Source organism: Helianthus annuus, chromosome 5 (assembly GCF_002127325.2).
Source record: "Helianthus annuus cultivar XRQ/B chromosome 5, HanXRQr2.0-SUNRISE, whole genome shotgun sequence".
In the NCBI taxonomy this organism is placed as follows: Eukaryota; Viridiplantae; Streptophyta; class Magnoliopsida; order Asterales; family Asteraceae; genus Helianthus; species Helianthus annuus.
Window position 1 is genome coordinate 13,668,516 of NC_035437.2, and position 27,337 is coordinate 13,695,852.

At 36.3% G+C, this 27,337-nt stretch overlaps 1 protein-coding gene and 2 long non-coding RNA genes across 3 annotated transcripts; all 3 read left to right on the plus strand.

The window, feature by feature from the left end:
- The first annotated feature begins 1,720 nt into the window (after positions 1-1,720).
- LOC110938581 lies at positions 1,721-2,191 on the plus strand. The gene is made up of 3 exons (XR_002591503.2): positions 1,721-1,843; positions 1,969-2,011; positions 2,132-2,191. It is a non-coding gene; the product is annotated as an uncharacterized LOC110938581 (long non-coding RNA).
- A 694-nt stretch (positions 2,192-2,885) lies between these two features.
- Positions 2,886-3,298, plus strand: LOC110938583. Its single transcript, XR_002591504.2, has 3 exons — positions 2,886-2,949; positions 3,145-3,197; positions 3,265-3,298. It is a non-coding gene; the product is annotated as an uncharacterized LOC110938583 (long non-coding RNA).
- Positions 3,299-5,693: 2,395 nt separating this feature from the next.
- On the plus strand, positions 5,694-15,445 carry LOC110942706 (endo-1,3;1,4-beta-D-glucanase-like). Its single transcript, XM_035989830.1, has 6 exons — positions 5,694-5,765; positions 6,714-6,772; positions 7,035-7,146; positions 7,221-7,311; positions 7,398-7,487; positions 15,330-15,445. Exons 1-6 carry the CDS (start codon positions 5,694-5,696, stop codon positions 15,443-15,445), a joined length of 540 nt encoding a protein of 179 aa, XP_035845723.1.
- The last annotated feature ends 11,892 nt before the right edge of the window (positions 15,446-27,337 follow it).

The window sequence follows — 27,337 nt, forward strand, 5'->3', positions numbered from 1 at the left end:
AGCTCTCATGATCCTACAATTGTCATCCACATTCAAAGCTAGTAGTTAACATAATCCCTACATCATTCTTCACTAGTAAGTCCATAAACTACCCATTTAGTGCACATCCGTATCCAAATTACCATTTAGTCACTAATCCGACATATGATATGCACATCACCATTCAAGCATATAGTGCAAATTCCTAATGCATAATTCAACCCAATTCATACCACCAACTATCCCATCTTACAAAATCCTTCTTCAATATATCTTCTCATGTTTAATTATCATCAACCACGTTATTATCAAACTCTACACATGTTCATCCATTATTTAGCGTATAATTTCACATGTTAGCTTATACTAAGCATTTCATCAAACACTTGGTGTGCGTACACCCCTTTAATGCACAATGTATAACTAATTTATGTATAATCATCCAAGTTTATTCATAATTAATCAAATTTTCTTACTAATCAACAAGTATGATTCCTACATAAACATCAAACATATCAAACGCCACATTTCTTTTAATTCATCTAACAAGAATCTATCATTCACAACATAGTACATCATTATTGAACAAGAATTGGACATGGATGATATATCAATGTCACCATCTTCACCCTCATAAATGGGTTTCATCTTAAAACATCAAATTAGTCGAAATCATACATAATACATGTTTTATATAGCGATTCTAACACATAATCATGCTTAATTTCATACTAATTCGTGGATTAATCAATAACCCACTTCATGCAAGATCAACAAATCACAAATTTCAACTTACCACATGTTCATCTTGTCTAGATGATTAAGAATATAAGCTCATGCATCTGAGTTGACTCCAATTTCCATCCTTATTTGATCAATTTGTATCATTCTTGAGTTGAAGAGGGTTTCTTCTCTTCTCCCTTTCTCTGATCGTATACACACACCCACACACCACACACTTAGGTGTTTTATCAAACTTGATTCCTTTCTACCAATTTTAGTCCCTCAACTTTGTCACACCTTCACAATTGCCACCAAACCCATTCCTTGCTTGTTTTGACTAAGTAATTTAACTAGGTTAAATAGCCTAGTCATTTTATTTCATGTTTTATCATATGGGACACATGGAAATTATAAACATTTAAATTTTGGGACGTTACACATATGACGAATGTAAACATTCGGGTTTTGGGGTGTTACATACTAAAATGTTTGAGGTTTTTTTATTAATAATTCATCATGAACTTTGATTTAGTATAACTACAAGTTTTTATTACTAAATAACCTTGATAATAAGGGATTTTTATACGGGGGAAAAGTGTTATCTATTATTTACGTAGTTTAAAAATAATATTATTATAAGTAGTAAGTTCTCCCCGAATAAAATAAAAGAAATTAATAAACTAATAGATAATAAGTTGATTAAATACTATACATATAATCTATATATATATATATATATATATATATATATATATATATATATATATATATATATATATATATATATATATATATATATATATATATATAAATGAGATTGATTTCGGCTATATGGCATTTGTATTTGGCCATGTAGGCTGATGTGGCAATTTGATTTAGGAGGGAAATCCCATTTTGCTTTCTACAATCATGATTCCAATGAAAAAGAGGCGGGATCCGTTTCTTTTTCGGGTCGGAATCTGGATTGAGTCACCCGAATATATAATCTCTTTTCGTTTGCCAATCCTAACCCTAATTTCCTCCAACAACTGTCGCCACCGCTCTGCCGACATCATCTCCTGTTTCAAACCCTAAACCACCAATTTTCTCTCTGATTCTTGGCTAACAACTTCAGTTCTGGTAATAAGAACTTCAACATCAGGTAATAACAACTTCGATTCTGGCATAAATGTTCTATTGATGTTAACTTTTTTTGTATTATCTATTTTTCAGATTGATTTTGTTCATCCTATGTTTCCTCATCACCAAGTATTGTCTATAGTTCAGATTGGGGTTTCGAAAATCTCTACTGAGGATATCTGCAAGTGAGGTATTCTTCATATTAGGGTTCTACTCTATTAAATCTTGATTTTTCAGATTTGGGATTCTATTTTGTATTATTCATATTAGTGTTCTTATACATGGTTGCATGATCGTTTAATTCTTAAAGAACGATACAAGAAGATGAAGGCAATGGCGATTTGATTCAAGCCGATTGGATCATGTGGTATTGGCTACACTGATTTATTCATATTATTGTTTATTTTTGTTCATATTACATTCTTTTTACCAATCAGTTCAAATTAGGGTTTTAATTTGTTAAGTTTTGTTACATCTATTGAGATTATAAAAAGAAAGCAGTGTGGTTGTCAGGTCAGTTTCCCCTACCATCGTATGTTATTTCAATTATTTCATATTTGCATTGTTTTGATTTTGAAATTACAAATGAGATTGACGTATTACAGGTACAAATGCTATAAAGTTTTCAGCATGTCAAATATATCTCGACAAGATCTCAGGTTTATCAATCTGAATTCTGCATATCTCACTGATCTGATTATTCTCTCAAACCTAGAGCAGCGACATCAGGTAGTAATTTCTCTATTTTCATATAATTTGTTCATGATTTACTCTTGAGTTCCTCAGTCCTAATTGTTTAAGGGTTTTTATTGGTTTTTTATGGTCATGAGAATTTGCCAAAAAAGAATCAGAAGAAATGTGCGATTTGAAGAAAGAAGAGAAACCGGTCAACAAAGGATATTATTAAAACTTGGATCTTCTAGCGGTCTGATGATAAGAATACCTGTTTTAAGAACTTGATATTTGATAGCGTATTTTTTTTAATCATGTATACCGATCTCGATATTGAATAGCGTATTTTTCCGTCCCACTTTTGATCAAATCTGTTGGCTGATATGGAGGTTACAAGTGGCGATGAAGGCCGCCAGCGGCAGAGAAGGTGTATGGCTACTTCTTTTAGTTGGCGATGTATGTTGTGTTTGTTATGTACTTTGTTGAGTTAATTTGATTATGTATTTTGTTGAGTTAATTTGTTTCAGTCCTTTTGAGTTTAGTATATGTATTTGGCTATTAAGTTGTGTATTAGGGTTTTAAATCGAATGTATGTAAAACCATTTTTGATGTATAGTGTGTTGATAAAATATTTATTTGCTTAAAATGCAGATAAAATATGGATTTGAGAGGGGAAGGATTTGGTCTCAATCGCTAATTTGAAGGTTGGTTAAGGAGATTCAATTTATTTAAGTCGATGCCTGAATAACATGGGTTCTTTCCTTCCTGAAGCTGGGTTTTTAAACCTATTGTCGCTGCTCAGAGATCTTTTGGTTGCCTTCTTATCATGGTATATATATCAAACCATTCTTTAATCGCTGCTATATTTACTAACTATATGTTAGTTGGGGTTTTGTTTTCCCATGGTTGTCTTTATGTAGATGTTAGTGTTTTATGTAGATGCACACCAAGTGTTTGATGTTTTGTTGTGACATATTGGAAACATATTTTTGGGATTTTTTGTTGCTTTACCATTTGAATTGATACTAATATTTTTCATGCTAATTATCAAGGGATGGTGTTTGATCAGTTGTCACTATCGTGGTGATATTTCATCCGTTGAACTAGGAGATTTTTTTTCACAAAACTACTCGAGATGAGGTTAGTTTCATGATATTAGTATCGACGTAAATGAGTTTGGGTTTAAAATCATATATTTAAAAAATTATCAATTTGGTTCGGGTTGATATTGGTTAGGAGCAATATGAGTTCGTGTGAAAATGGATTTGGAGCAAAACGAGTTCGGGTTAATATATTTTTTCATATTCTTTTGGTAACTATGTTTACATAAAAATTGGAAAGATTTACTTGGAACATGGCTTAACTAGAATATTTTGACGGTCACTCGAAAGGATAAGACCGGTTAGGAGCGAACTGAGTTCGGGTTAAAACGGAACATTTGGAAAAAGAACTACAATTTGGTTCAGGTCAAAACCAAGGTTGGAGAACTCGCTAGTCGCTAGTCGGCCGGTGAAGTGGGGACTAGCGACTACTCGGGATTACTCGGGATTAATCAGGATTAATCGGATCGGGTTTTTTATATGTAATTTTCAGTTTTATGTATAAATATATACATTTTTATAGGTAAATATTTTAAGTAGCTAGGTTTTAAATCTTTCTCAACTCATTTATTTAAGTATACATGAATAATTGTTGGAATTCAAATGATTTGGTTGGAAACTGACAGGAATTTAGAGGTTTTGGCCTGAATATACATGTTTTTTGCTGGAATCGTCGACTTTTGGCTGGCCTAGTCGGACCTAGTCGTGCCTAGTCGGACCTAGTCGATTAATGGACCGATTTAAGAAAAATTACTCAGTAACTGGACGACTAGCAATTAATCGCCGACTAATCGTCGCCTAGTCGCGATTTTTACAACACTGGTCAAAACAGGTTTGGAGCAAAATGAGTTTTGGTGAAAACTGTATATTAAAAAAACTATCAATTTGGTTCGTGTCGACATTGGTTAGGAGCAAAATGAGTTCGGGTCAAAATGGGTTTGGAGCTAAATGAGTTTGGGTTAAAATCATATATTTAAAAAACAATTATCAATTTGGTTCGGTTTGATACTGGTTAGGAGCAAAATGAGTTCGGGTTAAAACGGTCTTGGAGCAAAATGAGGCCGGGTCAAAATGGGTCATTTAAAAAAACTATTTTAAATAATGTATACTATTTAAGCTGATTTTAACCCGTTTGGGTAAATTCATTAGATGTGGTCTGTTGTTTACAAAATCACAAATATCACAATTATGTTATTTATATATTTTTATTCTTCTTATTTCTCAGGGTTAAGGATTTTATCAATATGTCAATACACATCGAAATTTAGAAACTGAGAGCTATGTAGTTAATATTCCGTTATATCAGTTATATATCAGTTATCGGTCCTCAGCCGAGATAGCGGTAAAATAACTCAGTTTATTGTTATTTGTTTTCTTTGGGATTCATTTAAGTATCTCCTACATGTCAATTTTAATCTTTTACCCATCATATTGTTTTTTCACTATTTATATTAGTAAAAAACTAACAATGAATTTTTGATGTCTTTATGTGTTACAGTGATACATACCTGGATCAACATTTCATTCAGTACCCTTCACATGAATGGAAAATGGAGAAACTATATAGTTTATTAGAGGTAAATTTGTTCAATTATTCAACATGTTGAAGGTAAAATCTAAATATTTTTTTTACTTTGGTAGTGAAACTTGCTTATGTTGTTGCTGTTGATACCCTTATAAGATCATACAAATAGCACAATTAGAATTTTGAAAGTGTTAGGTTTGATTTTGACAGTCTTGATTTTAAGTTGAGACTGATGTGTATTTGTGTAGTTATATATCAAAGGTTCATGATTTCTAACAAAACCATACATGGAGCACATCAAAGGGGAAAAAATTATAAAGTTTTTTTTATTTAAATATCGAATATTTAATATTAAGAAGTGCTTTTATTATGAAACTCAAACCTGCTGTTCTTTACTTTCAAGTTTAATATGAATACATGGATGCAAAGATTGATTTATGTCAAACTAACCTTGAATCACTTCAAATGGACCAAAGGGTGCAAAGAAGACCAAAGTTTTTTTTATCAAAATTAAGTCTTTAAACTACTTAATTTGACTTTCAGTTTCAGTTATACAGGTATAGGTTTGTGGATCAATGGTGATAGAAGAGCATGTTGTTGAATATGGCTTAACTAAAATATTTCTACTGACAATCGATTTATGGCAGGTAACTTTACTGTTTACGGGTGCGTTTGGTTCGCTGAATTAAGTGGCATTAGCCAGTCATGATCTTTTAATTTTCCAAATTTTGCTCACTCATCTATGTCCTAAATTCAGGTCATTGTTTGCTTGTAAACCGATACAAGCTGGTGATTGCATATTGAAGTGTGGTATGCTTTAATGGAACTTTATGATCTTTTAGTATCCCAATGTTATGTAGTCTGAGAATTGGCCCCGGATAATCTACATCCTTCAATAAATTCTTTGTTTGGTGAGGACGTCGGCAACGTTGTGGAAGCTTGCTTTGGTCGTCCTACTGCACCAAATACGTGGTGAGGTACAAATTCCATCTTACTCTTATGAGATCTTGTGTGTGATATACTTTACACTACTTATTTTTTGCAATTGCCTTTTTAGTATTACATGTTTTTTTATTTATATGTAGCATGCTGTTACGCTTCTGATGAAAGTGTTTGGGGACATGTTCTAAGTGGTTCTTTGTATATCTTCTAGCAGGCTTCTAAATGGGCCCCTTACATCAGTTGTTTGCCACGTGTCGAAGCTATGCATAGCACGGTATTTTTGTCTTTCCTTTTGGATAAGTCACACACTTAATAGTTGATAATCATATATCCGTTTCGTTAAGGATCATTGGCACATTTTATATATTTGTAACTGTACTGTTGTTTAGCTTGAAAAGGGATTAAAATAACCAACTTTTTCTCTATGATATGATTTGATTGGTTTCAAACTTTCAAATGCGTTAACTGTTACCGGTTCACCCTATATGCAGAAAATTCGTCATATTTTATAAAACGAATTTATTTTATTTTTTAATTGTTTTTGAGGGGGAGGTGTCTTAAAGATAAGATTATTGGGTGAACCGGTAATAGTTAAACGAAACTGAGGTATTATTTACCATAGCAAGAATAGTTTTATCCAAAATTCGTCATAGTATAGTTACTTTAATTTATTATTTTTGTTTTCTGCAGGTTATGGAGCTCCGAAACTGAGGCATTATTTACCACAGCAAGAACAGTTTTTTACCTGCAACTTATTATGACTATCCGAACAATATTATTTTTTATAAACTCAAATTCGATATTGATTAGTTTGTAAACTGTTTACAATAGCTATAGTTGCATAAAATTAATTTATTGTGCTTTTGTAAAAGGAATCTTGTGTATTGACTTTCAGAAGTCAAAGTTAGTTTCTAATTATGGAACATGTATTTGAGTGTAGATTGTGAAATATGTTTTTTAATTTAAGTATGCAGGCAACTTGCAGACAAAGTTGCAGCTGCTGGATATTATGTAGTTGTTCCGGATTTCTTCTATGGCGACCCATTGACTCCTGGAGCCAACATAGAAGATTGGCTAAAAAACCATGCAAAATAATTTAGTCCTGCTTTGATTTTTTTTTTGTTATAACCAAATACCATTTGTACTTTTTTTATTCGTAGGAGCAAGCGGTTGATTTTGCTAAACAAGTTATACAGGCTCTAAAAGAGAAGGGTGTAACTAAAATTGGGGCTGCAGGTTTTTGTTGCGGCGGTAAGACCAGCTTCCGAACAGTTTTGTTAATAATTGAATGTTGAATAATAATTGGCTGACTTGATTCCATTTGTTGTTTTTTATAGCTAAGGTGGTTGTGGAGCTAGCAAAGGATGGTGAAATACAATTTGCTGCACTCCTGCATTCTTCGTTTGTCACTTTAGATGATATCAAGGGTATGTTTTGTTCTACGGCATTTGTTATAATCCCTGGGTTCTTAAAAGGGTTCTGTTTGACTTTTTGAAGAATAAAATTTCGTATTTACCAACAAAAAGGTTGATGTCATTTGCACCTGTTGGGATCTGAAGGCTGTCATGATTGTGTTTGTTTGCTTAAAAACGAATAAGTGCAGCGGAAATGAGTAGCAAACTTTGTAAACATAATCAAAGGAAAAATATAGATTGATAAACAATTGCTTATATCATACAGTCAAAAGATTTACAATAGAAAGCAAATGATTACAGCAAGCTTACAATCTAAACTCCCCCTCAGCCTGATACACCAAAGTTGGTTGCACAAGATGAAAGGATTGAATTGAGGAGATGAACTCTCTCAAAACGAATCAAGTGTAACAGTACAGAGTACTGTCATACTTATAGGCAAACCAAACTCCTGATATACTTCAGCTGACGTCACCATGATAGTGACATCTAACGACCTAACAAACTATAAATATTGTTCTATACAAACTACTGTCATGTAACATATGATAATCACTAAAATACAAAACGTAAGGAAACTACTACTTCACGTTCCACTGTTATGACCTTAGCACATGTGTTGACCTTCAGTACTTTCTTCACAGGTGATCAGTCTTTGAGTGGGCAGTGCTTGAGTCTTCAGCAGTACTTAGAACACACCAGTAGATAGAGCAACAGAGTTTGTCTTCAGCAGTTGTTAGATAATCATCAGAGTTTGGTTTATCAGTTGTTGTAGTTGAGCAGCACTTAGGGTCAATCAGCAGTTAGATAACCACTGTCAAGGGGAGAGAATAGGGTAAACTGCTGCTTATTAAGAGTCCACTGATGGGACCCGGTTTTGGCTTTACATTATATGTTCCTCTGTTAGGGTTCAATCCCAACAATCTCCCCCTGGAACAGATAATGCCAAAACCCTTCCTTATTCAGGACTTTAATTACTCATCAAGAGTGCCTTAGCTTGTTTCTTAAATCCAGCTTCAAATTCTTTGGCACTCTGATCATCTTCATCCCTACACTGTGAAAGCTCAAGGAGATCCTGCAAATCTTCAACACTAAGGCCTAGTGCTTCTTTCCTAGAAATATGCTTCACTTCTCCATTGGTTCTGACCAGAGTCAATACATGGGTCTTTTGATCAGAGAGCCACTTTAGTATTTTAAAACCAAATGGGTTTCTTGGGAGAGATTTATTTTCTGATGAGCTGAGGGATGATGGCCTTAAAAACACATGCAGACTGTCAGACATTCTTTTGAAAGCTTCTTCAATCACTTTGTTTGCTGCAGATATGTCTTCTGCAGTTTCTTGTTCTATGAGCTCTTGTCTTTCAACTTCAGTCATGTCAGTTGCGGTGTCTGGTGATGCAGATTTCTTCAATACCTTTTTGACAAGGTTTTGAACTCTTGTTGAGCTATCTTCTTTTAGACCCATTTTCATGATGGTGTCTTTGAGATACTCTGCTTCCTTTTCTTTGACCTCTTTATCAGACAACGGTTTACTTTCCTCTTGGTTTATCTCAAGAGTAAGATTGTCTGCTGATTTTAGTATTGTTTTGAGGTTGTTAATCTGCTGTTCAAGCTTCAACATATGCTCTCTTTTCTGTGCAACCCTTGACTCAACAGTTTTTCTACTTTTCAGCCTTTCAGAGGCCTCATCTGTTTGTTGCCTAGACCATTTTGATATGGCTTCAGCAGTGTCTATCTTTGCATCCACCAACTCCCTTTTCTTTCTTTTGTATTCGGTAGAGAGATCAGCAATGAGCCTTTTGTACTTACTCCAGTTTGGAGCAGTTTTCTTCTTTGCAGGATCATTTCTCACCTTTTGAATCCTCTCTGTCTCATTCTTTAAAGCTACTAAAGGCCATTCTTCAAACTGTTGTTCTTCAACAGGATAGAATTTTTCTTTCATGATGAAGGCTAAGAGTTGTTTTCTAAGCTTCTTCTTTTGATCAACTTTTTCTTTCTCTAGCACTTGTACAAATTCTTCTATCTGCTTAACCTTTGTAAGGTAGAACTCCAGTCTTTTGGCAAAACCTTCTTCGCTCAGTTTCTCACTTTCACAATCAAGTTTAGCTTTAACTTTAGCTTGCCTTGCCTTTATTCTGAGATAATCATCCATGTCTTCTGGAGCCATATAGCCAATGAGTGAGGAGAATTTTCTTTTTGATGGATCTATTTCTGTATAGAACTGCCTCATCTCATTTTTAATGGCTTCTAGTTCCAGAGGATACTTTGCAGCATTTGGATCAAGTATCCCTTCTTCGGCAGTAATTGGCATTCTTTTTCTGCTAAAGAGCTTGGGTTGTGAGATGGGAAAAGATAGAGCAGTGGTGGATGACTGACTAACAACTGTTGAAACAACTGGTGTCTCAACTACTGATGTATCAGCAGTTGTCTTCTGCTTTTGAGCAGGGGTTAATGTGGCAGTGGATTGAGAGATCAGTGGTTGACTAACAGATGTTGAAACAACTGGTGTTTCAACCCCTGTTGTCATTACACCAGATGTTATAACATCTGTTGTCTTCTGCCTTTTGGCAGGGGGTGATGATGGTTTGGTGGATTTTGATTTTGATGATGAAGATTTTTGTGTTGTGGACACAGATGGTGGTGGAACAGTGGTTGTGGTATTTTGTTGGAGAGTGGTGTGTGTTGGATGTGTGTGTGTTGATGGAGTGGCAGCTGTTTGGCTACATGCAGCAGTTTTTGTAACTGCTGTTGTATCAGCTGTTTGGTTTTCTCAGGTACAATGTGCATCCCATCTTCAATGCCTTTCTTTTTCAACCTGAGTTTCTCCCCCTTTTTGGCATTATCTGCCAGGGGTGTATCCATGAAGAGAATGGCAGATGGAGCTTTCTCACTTTGAGCATTCTGTTGTATGCTGGCCTTTATAGCCTTGATGTCTACTTGAGTATCCTTGAACCGAGATTCAACCATGTTGGTCAGCATTTGCATTTGAAGAGCATGCTTTTTGGCAGCCATTTGTTGCTGTTGTTCTAACATGGGTTGAAAAATACTCCAAAGCTCATTTGCAGCAAATGCTTGTGGAGCAGATGCTTGAGCAGGAGCAGCAGTGGTTTGTGCTTTTTGAGCTTTCAAAATCTCTTGCACCATTTCTTTGATTTCAGCAACTGATCCTTCAATTTTGTCAACTCTCTCCGTCAATTCCTGATATCTTGAATCATCACCTACATGAGTAGGATCATCTGAATCCCCACCAGTGGTGGTTGTATCAAAGTTTGACTTTGGAAGCGAGTCCCAAATGTCATCCATTGATGCCCCTTGTTCTTGGTACTGGGGACTTCTTTCTTCAGCACTTGTTAGCCTTTGGAGAGTACCAGTAGGTAAATCATACTCACTGGTGGCTTTCAGTGGTGCTATGGAAGAAATTGCCTTCAAGGGAGTCTTACTAATTAAACAACTGTCCAACTGAAGATCTGTTGATCCATCAATTGTAGTTGCTGCTCCACTTGAACTACCACCAAGAGTTACTTGTAACTCAAGGGGTGTAACCTCCTCAACTGTTGCTGGGATAGCAGAGGTATGCACATCAGACCCAGTCACTTGTGGGGGTATACTCTCAGTAATGGGTGATTGAGAGGAACTGGTTTGTGTCTGTGCCATATCAACTGCATGCAACAGGGGCATTATTGATTGTGGTAGTATTATTGGTGAGGGTGTGGGAGTAGAAAGAGACATGTCCTTGGGATCAGGACTGTGGAAGATGGATCCAAATGGGTCCAGAGCTTCATATTGTGGTGTCCCTGTGCTTACAACCTGATCCTTTTGTGAGGATGCAGGAGGAGTTTTAGGTTGGGGTTGAGATCTTTCTACCAACTGTTGTGAAGAAGTAGCAGCAGTGGTTTGTTGTGACTTTTGTGTTGTCACTGGCATTGACTCTGGGATCTCATCTTCCAGAGTTGCCTTTGATGTGGGTTTGGTGGGTTTTCTGGATGTTTTTTCTTTTGGTCTTTTTGGTGGCAGGTGTTGGTTTCAAAGCAGTGGGTGTGCTACTTTGATCACCTGGAGCAGTGGGCTCAGCAGTGGATGTTTGAGGGACATCAGCAGTTTCTAAAACCTGCTCTGCCTCTTTTGTTTTTAATTTTATTGGTGCCATCATTCTTGAAAATGTTTCGATTGTTAAACGGTTTATATCGAATGAGACACCTTGTTTGGGCAAATCTGCATCTTTCCCAACAATTTTTTGTTCAAAATAGTAGCTTAGAAATCTGGGAAAGAGCAAAAATGCTTTATTATCAACGTTTTTTTACCAAGTCATCAAATATTTCCTGGGAGTAGTTATAATTTTTATCATTTAAAATTGCATATCTCAGGCATTGGATTTTCTTTGGTATCTCATTAAAAGACGTTGTCTTATTTGAAACACACATGAGCAGTGTGTGAAATAAAAATCGAGGTGCAGAAGGAAAGTAACCCTTTTGTAGGGTATCCCTTTTTGGTTGTTCTGCATAACCCCTGTTTATGAAATCCTTTACCAACTCGTCTTTTGAAAAATAGGTGTTTCCCTTTAAATCATTGAGTTGAAAGGTTTCAGAGATGGATTTAGGTGAAATTTTTACCTCCTTACCCTTTATCGAGGAGTTAATGGCGGTGATGGTATCTCCTTGTTTCTCAAGGGTGGCATTCTTCCAGAACTCTCTCTGGGTATCAAGGTAAATGGGTGCAACTGCTGTTATCAAAGTTTTGTACTTTGATGCAGAAAGGATGTCAAGGATGGAGTCGAATGTGTGGTTGTCGGAGGGTTTTGTGAGTATACCCACATAGTTGTGTGGAGATTTGTAGCGAATCTCCGTGGTTTCAGCAGCCATTTGTGTGGCATCTGCTGTTGTGGAGGAAGATGATGATGGTTTTGATTTCGTTTTCGATTTTGGCTTCGTCATTTTTGATGAGAAGATCGAAGAAGATTTTTGGAGTTATGAGAGGAAAACTGTTTTGAGAAGAGAATGTTTGGAATTCAATTCGACAGTGTAAACCTCCGTTTGGATTTAATCAGGGTTTTATTTATGGAAAAACTGATTGCTGATGTGGCAGCGGTTATTTTGATCTGAAGGCTAAAAACTGACCACGTGTCAAACATCTGATGGAATGGTAAATGATGGAAGACAGTTGTTTTGACAACCACTGATGGATCAAGCATCAGTAGTTACAACGGTAATAAAATGAAGCAGTGGTTGTAGCAGTGGATGGAACAATGACTTTAAACATCAGTGTTTTGAAGAACAGAGGTTGACACTTTAGCAGTGGACAGACTTTAGAGAGCAGATGTTAAGGCACAACAACATTTAAAGAACAGCAGTGGATAAGAGCAATGATGAGGATCATTTTAACAACTGTTTAGGCATCAGTGTTTTGACTTTTGACAAATAATTTTAGCATCTGTTGGTTCAGATGTAGGAAATAATGTGTTATCTATCATCTGTTGAGTACCAAAAATGCTATTCTTAACACAATACATTTAGATGTACTATATCAAGATTTAAATTGTCAGCAGTTGTTTATAGAAAAGCTGTTCAAGGTTTTGCCATCTGTCTATTATTTCAGACAGTGGTTTTAGCATACCAGATGATGAGGACATGTTCTACTAGAACGACTCATTTTGTGTCTAATTATTAGAGCATGAGTGCCTCAGTAGTTCAAAAATAGATCAATCAATTTTGATTAGTGATAAACGTAATTTGAGCTTAACATGACCTTGATATGAGTGTCATTTCCTTTTGATCAATTTTAAGGATAGTAACTTCACACAAAAATAAGGAAATTATATCCTGACCAGAGATGAACTTTTACTATCAAAAATGAGTAAAAGAACAAAATATATTTTATAAAAAATATATCTGGTTTTATTTTAAGACAAACATCTTAAAAAAAATAAAAGATGTTTTAAATTGAATCAAAAGGATCTGACAATAATTCAAATAAGTTCATATACATATTAATCTCAAATTATCTATGACCATTGTTTGGGGTCATGTTCTTGTCAATTGATTGAAAATTCCTATTAAGTACCATCTCTGGAGATGCCTTTGATACCTGATCAGATTCTACATTTGCTGAATGCACACAGTTTTATGATGATCATTGTTAATCCACTTTTGATTTCAAGAGTGTTTTTCAGCTTATACTCTTTTCCTTTTGATTCAAAAGTTTTGAGATAGGCACACCTTGAATTCTGTTCAATTTCCTTTTCCCTTTTTTTTACCCTCTTTATTCATATGTTCAGAAATACTCACTAGGAGATTATAGTTTGAACATACGTTGTCCATAATCACTTTGAGGTAATGTTTTGAGAGATTTTGACCATATTTGAATGTATAATCAGATCTCACATTACTTATGATTTGGACTGTTTTGACAACTTATTTTCTCAATGTGTTTTGGACAAAGTTGATTTGATCCTTATGAAGGTACTCAACTTGCCTTTGAACACATGAGAGATTTTGACTAAAGTTTTATTTCCCTCTTTTAATATCAGCATTTACACTAGTGTTTCGGATGAGCACAAGTATTGCTGATCTGAGGTACATACTTTAGTGATTTGTGGAGACATCACAAATATCAACACAACAATCGAAATGAATTATGCAATTATCGAACGAACGCATAATTTGTCAGATATTGTACAGATCTGAAAACTATGAGTGACATATGCATGATATCAGTTGTTGTGTGAGATTTGTGTGTCATATGACATCTTGGTTGATTTACAGAGTTTTGAATAACCATTTTGACCATGATTTGCTCGTTACTCAGTTTTTTTCCAACTGAAGGCAACCAACCTTAGTATCAATGAATTTAGAGCTGAATTGTTATGTCAAATTGATTGTTAGATCGAATTTGACTGTCCAAGCTCTGATACCAATTGTTGGGATCTGAAGGCTGTCATGATTGTGTTTGTTTGCTTAAAAACGAATAAGTGCAGCGGAAATGAGTAGCAAACTTTGTAAACATATTCAAAGGAAAAATATAGATTGATAAACAATTGCTTATATCATAGACTCAAAAGATTTACAATAGAAAGCAAATGATTACAGCAAGCTTACAATCTAAACTCCCCCTCAGCCTGATACACCAAAGTTGGTTGCACAAGATGAAAGGATTGAATTGAGGAGATGAACTCTCTCAAAACGAATCAAGTGTAACAGTACAGAGTACTGTCATACTTATAGGCAAACCAAACTACTGATATACTTCAGCTGACATCACCATGATAGTGACATCTAACGACCTAACAAACTATAAATACTATTCTATACAAACTACTGTCATGTAACATCTGATAATCACTAAAATACAAAACGTAAGGAAACTACTGCTTCACGTTCCACTGTTATGACCTTAGCACATGTGTTGACCTTCAGTACTTTCTTCAAAGGTGATCAGTCTTTGAGTGGGCAGTGCTTGAGTCTTCAGCAGTACTTAGAACACATCAGTAGATAGAGCAACAGAGTTTGTCTTCAGCAGTTGTTAGATAATCATCAGAGTTTGGTTTATCAGTTGTTGTAGTTGAGCAGCACTTAGGGTCAATCAGCAGTTAGATAACCACTGTCAAGGGGAGAGAATAGGGTAAACTGCTGCTTATTAAGAGTCCACTGATGGGATCCGGTTTTGGCTTTACATTATCTGTTCCTCTGTTAGGGTTCAATCCCAACAGCACCATTTCTATAATCAGTATGTGTAATTTCTACTGAAGAAGTTAGATGAAAAGTGTGGACGTTCTTGAAGTTTTGGAACTATTTTGTTTAAACGATTTGGGTTAGATATTTATGAGAATTATTAATTATTTTCTGACTGTTATTTTGATTTTAGGGGTTAAGGTCCCTATAGGGATACTAGGTGCCGAGATCGACAAACGATCTCCACCAGAACTCGTCAAAGAATTCAAGGCTGCCCTCTTATGTCATATTTTGTTTTTTAATCGATAACTAATGCATTCGTATGATTAAAATAATAATCTAAATCTTTGATTACGTGATTAGGATGCTGTATGAATAAAATAAAAGGTCACATAAGAGGACTTTGACTCGTTCCCTTTTTTTTAGCTAATTTTTTTAGTCGACTCAATTTGAGATTAAAGTTTACTCAAAGAAGACGATGAATTGTAAGATAAAGAAAGGATTCTTTTAGTGATGAACATGAAAAGCATTACTAAAAAAAATAAACACTTATGACTAAACTGTGTTTCACAATCTTACAATATGTGATGCTCTTTAGTGTGTATTTTTTTTAGTAATGCTATTATTATTATTATTTTATCTATGATTTTTATTTTAGTCCGAACGTCCGATTCTCTACTGCTCTTGGGGGGAGGTATTGGTTATTAGAATTATTGTAATGTGATACTGAGTAATAATCAATATATGGTGCTTCACAATCTTACAATATGTGATGCTCTTTAGTGATAAAGTGTTTATTTTATTAGTGATGCTTTTCATGTTCATCACTAAAATGCTTTTCATGTTCATCACATAGACGTTGATAAATTATACATTAATTAATCTTTGTTACAATGTGAGATGCTAGAAACGTTTTAACTCTCTACATTATTTTGTTGTTGTTGGTGTCCTCATTTGATGAAAAATACAGGGAACACCCTAAAAAATGAGTCCATGTATGTTTTATTATTCTACATTGCTTTTGCTGCTTTGTACACGTTCATGGTTAATTGAAACCTTAGGTTTGGAATGTACCCTTCAAATTGTATTTAGTGTGTATACGGTGTAGTTAATATAAAAATAAAAATAAAAGGTAGAAAGATTCGGTATATTGTAGGTCCCTCGGAGGTTGAGGTTTAACCTATTCCTTGTTATGTTTAACTCACTAGCGAGTGCGGAATCCAAGCTAGCAAGCAAACCGTAGTTTAGATGAAAGCAAAGTAACAAGAGAAAGAGTAGACAAGCAAAGTATCAAAGTTTTCTCTTGTATTTCAGTGGACACGGTTACAGACCTTGACCAAACTGAAATGCTCTCTTACAAGACTTGGGTTCACACACAAAAGCTCTCAACAACTTGAACAAAACTTACACAGAACTACCTTGAAGTGAAACCCTCATGGGATATATATACCCATATCAGACAACCATGCACGAAGGATCAGGTATTTTGGTCGAAGGATCATCTATCGACCAGAATTACCATCGAAAGATATCGAAGGATCCAAACATACCTCGAAACATCATCTTTCGAGGTCATCGAAGGATACAATCCATCCTTCGATGACATCCTTCGAAGCATATTATCTTTCAAACACTAAGTGTTGATGTTTGGCCAAGTCAAACCAGGAGGATGGTTGACTTGGTCAAACACACATTCCAACACATAAACAACATAACAAAGACGTAAACACAACAGACAAAAGACATTGTTTTATACATTACAAAATACAGACAAAGTACAGACACAAAGTGCACCAACAAACTCCCCCTTGGCTGTAGCTTTGTCTCGGTCTTCGTGTCTTAAGTCTCTGCCGTCCTTTCCACTGTCAGATGATGTGTTGACCATTCACTTCCTGCGTTGATCAGCAGATTGTAGCAGTATCGGGCCATCTTCTGAAACTTCATAGCTTGATCACGATCCCGAACCAAGTAGTTTATTTCATGATCCTTCAGAACAATAATATCCGATCTGGACATGTTAGTGATCCACATCGGATCTATCATCCTAAAGTTCTCCTGATTATCTCTGAATATGATCACGACTTCACCAGTATCCGCATCGTAGACCCAGCAGCGGAAGTTTCCAAGAAAGTCGGTCTTCATCTTTAGCAACGGTATCTTCTTCATCACCTTAGGAGGATCATACACCAAGCGATAGCGAGCAGTATTCGTATCTGGATCAAGAGTAAATCTGATCTGCTCGTATCTGGGAAATTGTGGCTTGTATAGAGGATCCTTCCAACCCTTTCTCCTCTCCAACCTGATTTTCTTAGCAAACAGATCTACCATCTTGTCTTCTACCCGATTGATAACATCTAGTTGAGCTAACACTGCAACATCATAGTACGGAAGTGAGAGAATGCTGAGAAGGTTACTGAAATACTGAAGACCAGTTTCTCTTTTCACGACCATGCAGTGAAGTTCCTTGACGAACATCCAACTAATAATGCGACCCCGAGCTTGATTCTTCTCCAGACTCATATAGTTAACCTGATCCAACGGAGCGAGCGGAGGAGGATTCCTAGCAAGGAAATCCGCTTGCCATTCATTCACAGTTTTCTCACGGTTTTCTTGAGCTGTTGATGAATAAGAAGAAGGATTGGCAAACTCTGCAGTCTTTTCAGCCACAAATTCATCATCCAGAGCATTCACCTCTGCATTGTCCTTTCCAACATATACTGGACGTTCAGGATCCGAACTGATGAAGATTTCATCAATTTTAGAGAAATCAGTTTGGTCCTGTTCCAGCGGAGTGGCATCAATCATGCTCACAACAACCTCATCTAATTCTGTTAGAGCCAGTATTTGTTCATCTGTCATCTCAGTAACAAGTTCTCCCTCTTCTAACAGTTCACCCGTGACTGGATGAAACTGAGAGACACCTGAGGATTCAGGGAGATCTTCAAAAGTTTCTGGTTCCAGACTAATCTGTTCAGGCCCTGTAGACGTTTCCAGTGTTTCTGTCTGTTCTGTTGGGCCAGTGGCAGCTGTTGGAGGATCAGAGGGAACGTCTTGAGGTGTACCAGATCCACCTGCAGCACCAGATGCAGTTGCACCGGAACCTGAGGCAGTAGTTTGATCTGGATTAGCAGCATCATCATCTTGATCATCCTCACGCCTTGAGGGAACTATCCCTAAGGCCTTACACCTTTCATTCCACAATGTACCAACCCTCGAATGAACCTTATTGAAGTTTGTATATATGGGTTTGAAGGCTTCCTTCAGTCTATCATCGCGACTATGGACCTTTTCCCTTAACGCTTGTGCCTGAGTCTCCAAATTGGTACTATGCCTTTTCATAATCTCAACCTCCCTGTCTCGTGCCTTGTTCGCCTCTTTTAACCTTTCAATTTCCTCGGCCTGTTGCTGGATCTTGATAGTCTGAGCGTCAACAATTGAACACAGATTGTTGTGTGCCATTACGTCCTGTTGTCGCTGAGCACGATATACTTCAATTGTTTTTGTGTGTTGACCAACTATAGAACCCAATTCACTGACTTGTTCAATCAGGAATTGTATCTTGTCAGCTTCAGAAAATCCAGATAAGGTTTCTGCCAAAGTTGGCCGTGAAGGCTCAGGTCCAGAGGAACCAGACTGACCAGCCTGACCCGAAGTACCTGTAGGACCAGAAATAACGAGAGGGGGTCGAACATGAGTACCTGAGGCGGGAGTTGCAGGTGGCTGTTGATCAACAGTCACCTGATGTGTCCCAGAAGACCTCTGAGGAGAAGACATAAGATCTAGCGTCTCAGAAGCAGTCAGTTGATCACCAGAGTGAGGAAACTGCTGCTCAGGTACAGACGAAGGCTGAGTAGAAGCTGGAATAGTGGAATCACCAGCAGTTTTCTTCAATGGACGAACACCTTGTCTTTTTGCCTTCCTTTTCTTAACGAAACCCGGAGAAGTAAGCACATAATCATCATCCTGATCAGATTCTCCAGTTCCACCTGTCTTCTCTATTCTCACATACCGAGGATTCCCGCGATTATCCAAGACCCTTTTCATCCCTGGAGGAGGAGGATTATCATCCTCAGAAGATGAACCATCATCACCCGATCCTCCTTCCTCTTCAGAAGATGAACTGCTTTCATCAATCAACTTCCTCGGCTCATCCACTTTCCCTTTACCCTTGTCAGCTGTTACAGTACCAGACTGACCAGCAACATCACCAGCACCACCAGCACTACCACCCGTTTCAACAGATACAGGACCACCATCACCACCAGTACCAACTTGAACAACCTCTTCAGCAGCAACATTTACGTCAACTTCAGCACGTGCTGCAGCACTAGAACTGCCAGCAGATCTTCTAGTTGCCTTGATTCCATGTTTAGCTGTGAGCTGCACATCAGCCATAGCAATTAACGCTGGTTCTTCATTATCAGAAACACTCCCTTCACGGCGCCATCTGTTGTTCTGTGGTGCCTCGTATTCAGGAGCATTAAGATGACCAATCAGTTTCCTAACTGGGTCCGATTCCGTGTAATTCGCCATAGACTTGAAGATTAGCAGTGTGCGTTCGTTCATCGGATTCACAGGTAACACATCTGCCTCAGCTTTAGCAAAATCAGGAATCTGATCATCTATCATCATTTGCAGAAACCGAGGATATAACCAGAACTTGGTGGAAGTTCGCTGTGTATCAGACGGAAGTGGCCTCCGAGTATTCTCTTTCAGATTATCGAAGATATACCGATAAATGTTGAACGGCTTGTTCAGAATCAGCGCCGTAAACAATCCAGTCAAATCGATTGGTGACAAATCGTACCCAGAGCGCTTGTTGCTTAGGCAATGAATGAGAATATGCAAAAGGAACTTATATCGAAGCGGCATGAACTTCTTGTTGATTTGATTGGCAAGAACGTTTTGGCTGTACTTAATCCTCAACAATAACCCTCGCTGACACTGTAGCTCTATAGACGTTGGGTCTTCAGATTTATCTCCAAGTCGTAGACGTTCTCTGATAGAGTTTTCAGTAATAACCACTGGCTTTTCAGCGACTACTGCCCTGATTAATTCCTTATTATCCACCGTTTCAACCACAGCTGTATTCCAGAATGCCTTAATGTGAGACTGATATGCGACATGCTGAGTTGTGATAGCGTAGTTAATGCGTGCCCTGTGAAGATATTCCATGTTGCCAGAAAACTCCGGACTAATACTGCCTTCCGGTTGTAAATATGCCGCCATATTATGTCTAGATTCAGACATAGCTTCCAGCTCTGATTTCACCTTCTTGGTTGGTTTGGCCCGTTCCTTTTTCACCTTTGGTGCCATTTCTGCACATCATTTTGACACGTAATAAGGAAAAGTCAAACTAGTTAACAAGAAGTCCCACACTTAGAAAATTTTCAATTTCTTGGAAAAATTTTAAGTGTTGAACTCTTCGAAGGATCCAAATATCCATCGAAGGATTGAATCAAGGCTCGAATGATGGTAACCTGTTCGAAAGATGTTGGACAGGCTCGAAAGATGTCACTTATCTTGAAAGATGTCAACCTAATCGAAGGATCATCTTTCGAATAATCAAGAAGTTTGACAGATATCTTGATCATTCGAAGGGTTGATCAATCGAAGGATGATCTTTCAAGATATCTACCATCTTTCGAGATTCACCTCGAAGGATGCTGTTTAGCACATCTATCGAGGTGATGAGTCATCATCTTCCGTTCCGGCAACTGTTCATCGGCGTATTTTTCCGGTGATGATTTCAAATGATTTCAAGTTGGTTTTAAAGCAGATTTAAATGTGTCTTAGATCAGATAACAATTACATCAAATCCATTTAACATATCAACATCTAAAACAAACCAAATCAGACATTAATCCACCCCGGATGATAAACAAGAACCAACCCAAACATTACTCTGTTTTATTCAACCCAAAACCTTAACCATTACTTGTTTAACCCAAACCAAACACCCAGTTATCAAGATTCAAACCAAACATTATGAATATACTCAACCAGATAAACAAACATCACACGATCATCAAGAACTATCACAGATTCATAAACAACATTTTATCCTATTCTATTTAAAGAATTTTGAAAGAAAAGGAACAAAATCATGTTTATGTTTGAATCAGTTGATGTTAAGATTATAATGATTATCCTACCGAATGAGTATACAAATCTTGATACACTAACTTGTTAATAAAATTTTGGCAGAGGTTCGAGAGGATGAGAGGGTTTTTGAGAGAATTTTGAAACTGTTAAGTGATGAATGAAGAAGAAGACCCTTTAAATACCCTGACCTCGAAAGTCCAACCGCCTTGAAGGACTCAAGACCATTCGAAAGATGGTCTTGATCTCGAAGGATCCATATGAGGCTCGAAGGATCCAGATATTTGAAGGATCTAGATCGAAGGATACCAGATATTTTGGAATCCTTCGAAAGATCATCTTTCGATCTAAGTCATCTTTCAAGGGGTCTGGTCAACTCGAAAGATCAACTGGTCAAATCCTTCGTTGACCAAGGTATCTTTCGACTGAAAAAGTTGACTTTCATTGACTTTCTTAACCATCTGATCTTTCGAGGACCATTGCTTCCTCGAAGGATCAGATTTCTCACCAACACTTTGGATTTTTGGGAAATTCCAATTTACACCCTTCATAAATGACCATTTTGAAAAGTTGTCCGTTATGAAGTTCTGCAAGGTTAATTTTATGAAGTAATTCGGCTTGTCAGGTATCGGATCGAGCACCAACATCATTCAATCAAAAATAAAATTAAATTGAAAATCTTTTTGGATTTTGAAGTTTGATAAAAGTAAAAGGCAACAATTCTAAAATCCTTTGAATGTTATCAAACGACATCACCGCTAATGTCATGCTGATATGCACCAAACGACAAAAACTGTTTAAAAATAAAGCAGTAAATAAATATGTACAAACACAACAATATTTTTGCGAGTTTCTGGTGAAGAGAATCATATCAGCTAGCGGTCTTTTGTCAAAACATATTTCCTTTTAAAGTTCTTTTACAGAAGTTGATAAGTATTCTACTACAATTACCGATATTGTTATCCACTTAAACTCAACAATCAAGTGTAATAATAATAATACAATGAGATACGTTTAAGGTATGATTTATACTTACCGACCGGTGTTCATCCACTCACGACACATTCCCGTATCAAGGTATGCACGAGATTCATCATACTGGGGAGTATACCATTTATCATCCGTTTTTAACGTATATATATACAATGTGAACAAGTCACTTATTTGAGTTTGAAAACAAGCCCTATGTGATAGAATCACTTATTGATGAGGAACTTGAGTTTCAATGCATGAGGGCACAGGAGCAAGTCCGTGAACAGGTCAGTACTTTCGTACAGCAGAGAGACGAACTTGACTCCCGGATAAATGTGATATTTTATCACTTATTTTGATGGACATGTGATTGTTTATCACTTATTGAGGTCGAATGCAGTATGAGTTTTGTACACGTATGTATGGTATCATGGAAGAATTTAGACTTCGTCTTTTATAGAAACAACCATGATACCCAGATGATAAAAAGCATAAACCCCGAATATCTCAGAACCTCGGCAATCTATCAAACGAAATTTCGGTACCAAGACCATATGCCAATGAATGGTTCCCACCCGGTTTTCAGTCTGTTATGTTTATATCTCCTGCATACTTTAAAATGATTGTGAGTCTACCGGTACATCATTAGTAAAGCTACATATCATTTTCTGTTTCTTTTGATTTTTAGAAACATGTTTCAACCGACCTCTGATGTAATATCACTTTCTCTTATATTACCAAGAAACTCATTTTTGTTTTTCTATTGTTTTTGTGTTTTTCTGAATTTTACTCCCCCTTAAATGCAGAATGTAAATAAATTAAAGACATATTTTTGTATTTTTGTGGTTTTTCAATGTTTTTGTATTTTTCTTGAAACTTTCTCCCCCTAAAATTCAAAAATAAAGAAAAGTAAAAATATTTTTGGATTTTTGGTTTTTTTTTTTTAGAAAAATATTTACAAAAAGCGATTTCCTGATGTCGGTTACTCTTGCTTCACCTTAATGCCGTTTACCAAAAGTAAATAATCAAATCTTGATTTATCAAATGCTTTGGTAAAAAGGTCGGCACGTTGGTGGTCAGTATGAATGTGAACCACATCGATAAGTCTCTTTTCAAAGCAATCACGTATGAAGTGATATTTGATATCGATGTGCTTCGTTTTCGAGTGCTGTACAGGATTTCTAGTGATCTGTAAGGCAGCCTCATTATCAACATAAATAGGAGTAGTTAGGAATTCAAAACCGTAGTCCCGCATCTGTTGTTGGATCCATAGAACCTGGGAGCAGCAACTAGACGCAGCAATGTATTCCGCTTCACATGTAGACGTGGCCACACATGTCTGCTTCTTGCATTGCCAAGTGACTAGGCGATTGCCTAAGAACTGACATCCTGCTGTAGTTGATTTTCCATCCTTTTTGCAGCCACCGAAATCAGAATCACTGAAAGCTTTGAGATCAAAGTTATCATCCTTAGGGTACCATAACCCGGTGTCAGGGTAACTCTTCAGATAACGAAAAATCCTCTTGACAGCAGCTGTCACACCCCAACCAATGGCGGAAACATCGGGATGAGACGAAGTGTGAAGATTGCTAGAGACATCATAACGCTATTTGTGACAATATTTAGAAATTCCAAATTTCATTTCATTTCATAACTTCAAATAGTCAACATTACAAGAAATTCAAATACAACAAGTTTAACATAACAACATGATAACATAACAAAATTTGATACAACATATTAAACCCTAACGTCTATATGTGTATCTAGGCATCAACGCTACTTCTTTTCTTAGCATCGTCCTCATCAACCTGTAACATGTTTAAAATAATTCAATGCAAAAGCAAAGGCGAGTATACAAGTTTGGTACATACATAGCATAAGATAAAAGTGTGAACAATTCCTCATGGCAAGCATATGATTCAAGATAAACCTTAAATATGGCATGTGTCTAACATATCAAACCAAGAAAACGCAATATGCTCAAGACATAACCTCAAGTTTACGGGCGGGTCGTTAATCCTATAGCGCTACATATGTCAAGGTTTGGCTCGTACGAAGTTAATGATAAGTTCAACACATAAGAATAACCCAAGTTTAAAGTATCAAGTCATCACGTATACAAGCATGTTATAGGAACGTTCATGTGTTTAACAAAGTGTTCATGTGTAAGTTAATAGGTAAACATGTTACACCCCAAAAGTGGTAAAAGTAAAAAGGGGGAAATACGAGTATACTCACAAAGTTTGCATATGTTTTCCGATTATCCAATTGTTGACGAGTAGAGATTTAGAGTCCGAATGTATAAGGGATAAAGTTCAAGTATGTTTAGAGTCGAGATTCGGTGTCTAAAACAACATAAAAATAAGATATGAGAATAACATGGAAAATAATCATTTAGTACATATGATGCTTGTTCTTGACACTAGGAAACTCGAAGGAGTTTAGATGTTTTCATGGAACAAGGTTCCATTAGAATCGTGACAAGTTATCATAGTCTAGGATGATGTAATCTAGTACCCCGACATATGAACACTAGTTCATCATCAAAGATTCGATTATTCGAATAATATATTTAGGTTATATAATATATGTCCAATAGTTCAAGCATGAGGTAGAAGATTAAAATCTTCATTTTGGTACCTCTAAATGTCATAGAAGTCATGTAGGTGGTAGGAAGATCAAGTCTTCCATTTAGGCACCTCTATGTGTTCACCACTACACTTGATGTAAAAAAAACAACCAAGGAGGGTCATGAACATACAATAAAGAATAAGAAATATACATACTAACTAAGAGAAATCATCAAATCATGTGAGGATTGTATGTTTGGACAACCCAAGTTGTTCCATAATCACTCATGTATCAAAGACAAAGTTTGACATGACTTGTGGGTTAAAAACCCTAAACAAAACACCAAGTTTATGAGGTTTAATCCTCTGATTTTAAATGTCTCAACCTTGTTTTTAAGCTTAACCAACCATGGGATAAGTTGTAAGCATTAGGACATAGGTATGAGATGTGTTGGACACAAGTTGCATAGGTTTAAACAAGTTTTTGATGAACATAAAAACAAACAGAAAGTTTATGGACTATTTCGGGGCATTTCCAGGTCTGATTTCTCCAAGGAGAAGTCTAGGAATCGAACCCCATGATTATACAAGCAAGTAGGAAAAAGAATCGAGTGAATCGGATAAGAATTGAGTGAGTTATGCTCATTTTCGTGAAGGGGTGTCAATCTATTCGAACCCTTGCTTTCAGCTACGGTTTGGTGGATGTTTTGTGAGTTTTTAGGGTTGTAAAAGTGGTAGGGAGGCTGGTTATAAGGGGTATTTATAGGGGGAAGGATTAGGGTTTCAATGGGTTGGGCTTTGGAAGTGTTTAGAAGGGGTTACACCTTGAAACTAGCCCACAAAACCCAACTATATGGGGCTGAATTTTGCTGAATTGGGCTGCCATATTTCTTTATTTTTTTTATTTTTTTAAAACATTATAATGAGTAATTTTGTTAATTAAGTTGTGTAATAATATGCAACAATGTTTCCCCTAACTTGTAACAAGGTAAAATATGAAATAAAACATGATTTAACTAGGTAAAAAGTGTAATGTACAAGTTTTATTTACGAAGCAAGTTCCGTATTTTACAACGATTACGATGAAAGAATGGTTATAAGAACACAAGATTTCCAAAGATAGAATTTCACGTAAGGTTTCTAAATGTAGGAAGTTTGAAAACGCAGGGCGTTACAGTCTCCCCTCCTTTAGGAAATTTCGTCCCGAAATTTATTCAAGAGGAAGGCTTGAAAGAGTTTTTGGCATAAAGGTGATCATTAAGAATTGAAACTTGGGAAGTTTGAAAAGTACTAAATTTTGGAGAACATCAAGGTAGATTTGCAAGGGGAAGTTTTTAAGGATAGTATAAAAAAAATCATACTTTCGTAAAACCTGTTTATTGAGAGGAACGAAAAGGTTTGTTACTTTAAATAAAGCAATAGAGAGATACTAAGTATAGCTACACAAGAATCAAGAATAGGGAGGCTATTTTATAGGTAATGAGGTAAGTTAGGACTCAAATTTTTAAACAAGCTGGATTGCGAACGAGTTTTGTATAAAATAATACGAGTATAGAATGAACGAATGGCTCTTAAAGAGTACAAGTATGTGAATAGCATAAGTGTTGGATAGATGAACGTAGTGTGTTAAGGATGAAGTCTCGTCATGAATAATCGGATATAATGCGTTTGTGAGTTGCGTGAAGTTGTATTAGGTCCAAAAGGTCTGCAACACACTGAATTTCTCATGGCACGTTTTACGAAAGTTTGGTAACATGGTGAAAACACTTATATATAGGAAGTACCAGCGGCGTATCCACCATGTTTTAACCACATTACGTCCGTTTCGTTACTTGGGGTCATGTTACGTTCCGTGTCTTACCATACACAGTAGTACACTCTATGGTTCTCATACGCCTGTCACTATAATCCCGTGTGCACCCGCGATTATACTGATTGTCGCATGATCCACATAGCTTGTACTAGTTATGTATGAATCAAGGTATACATGAATTTGAAAATAAGAATGTGTACGTAGAAGAATGTCGTATGTAAGCATGTTTATGTTTAAGCATGTATGGGACCCACGTAAGCGAATCCCTCGGATTACGCTCGCGTATAGGTACGAATGTACGAATCATGAGTAAGGATGAAAGTATGAGCATAAGTTTAAGTATGAATACGCATGTATGTATGAGCATAAACATAAAACGTGTAAGTAGTATGTGTATAAGCAGAAGCGTAAAACGTATAAGTAGTATGTGTATGAGTACAAGCATAAAACGTATGAACATAGGTGTAGGTATGAAAAATAAATATTGCGTATATGGTGTACGTTGAGACATTGCGGAAAAAAAAGGTTAAGTATGTAGATACGAACGATATAAATGATGTTATCGTGAGATATCGACTAAAATGAGTATGATGATGTGCATGTATAGTTGTTTAAACAAAACGTTGAGTTTGTCGAATCAAAATTAGATTGAGCTTGGTTTGAAAGGTAGAATATAGTTTGTATATGCAAAGGAACATAAAGTACTCATTGGTCATGCTTAACGTATTTTGTAATGATTGA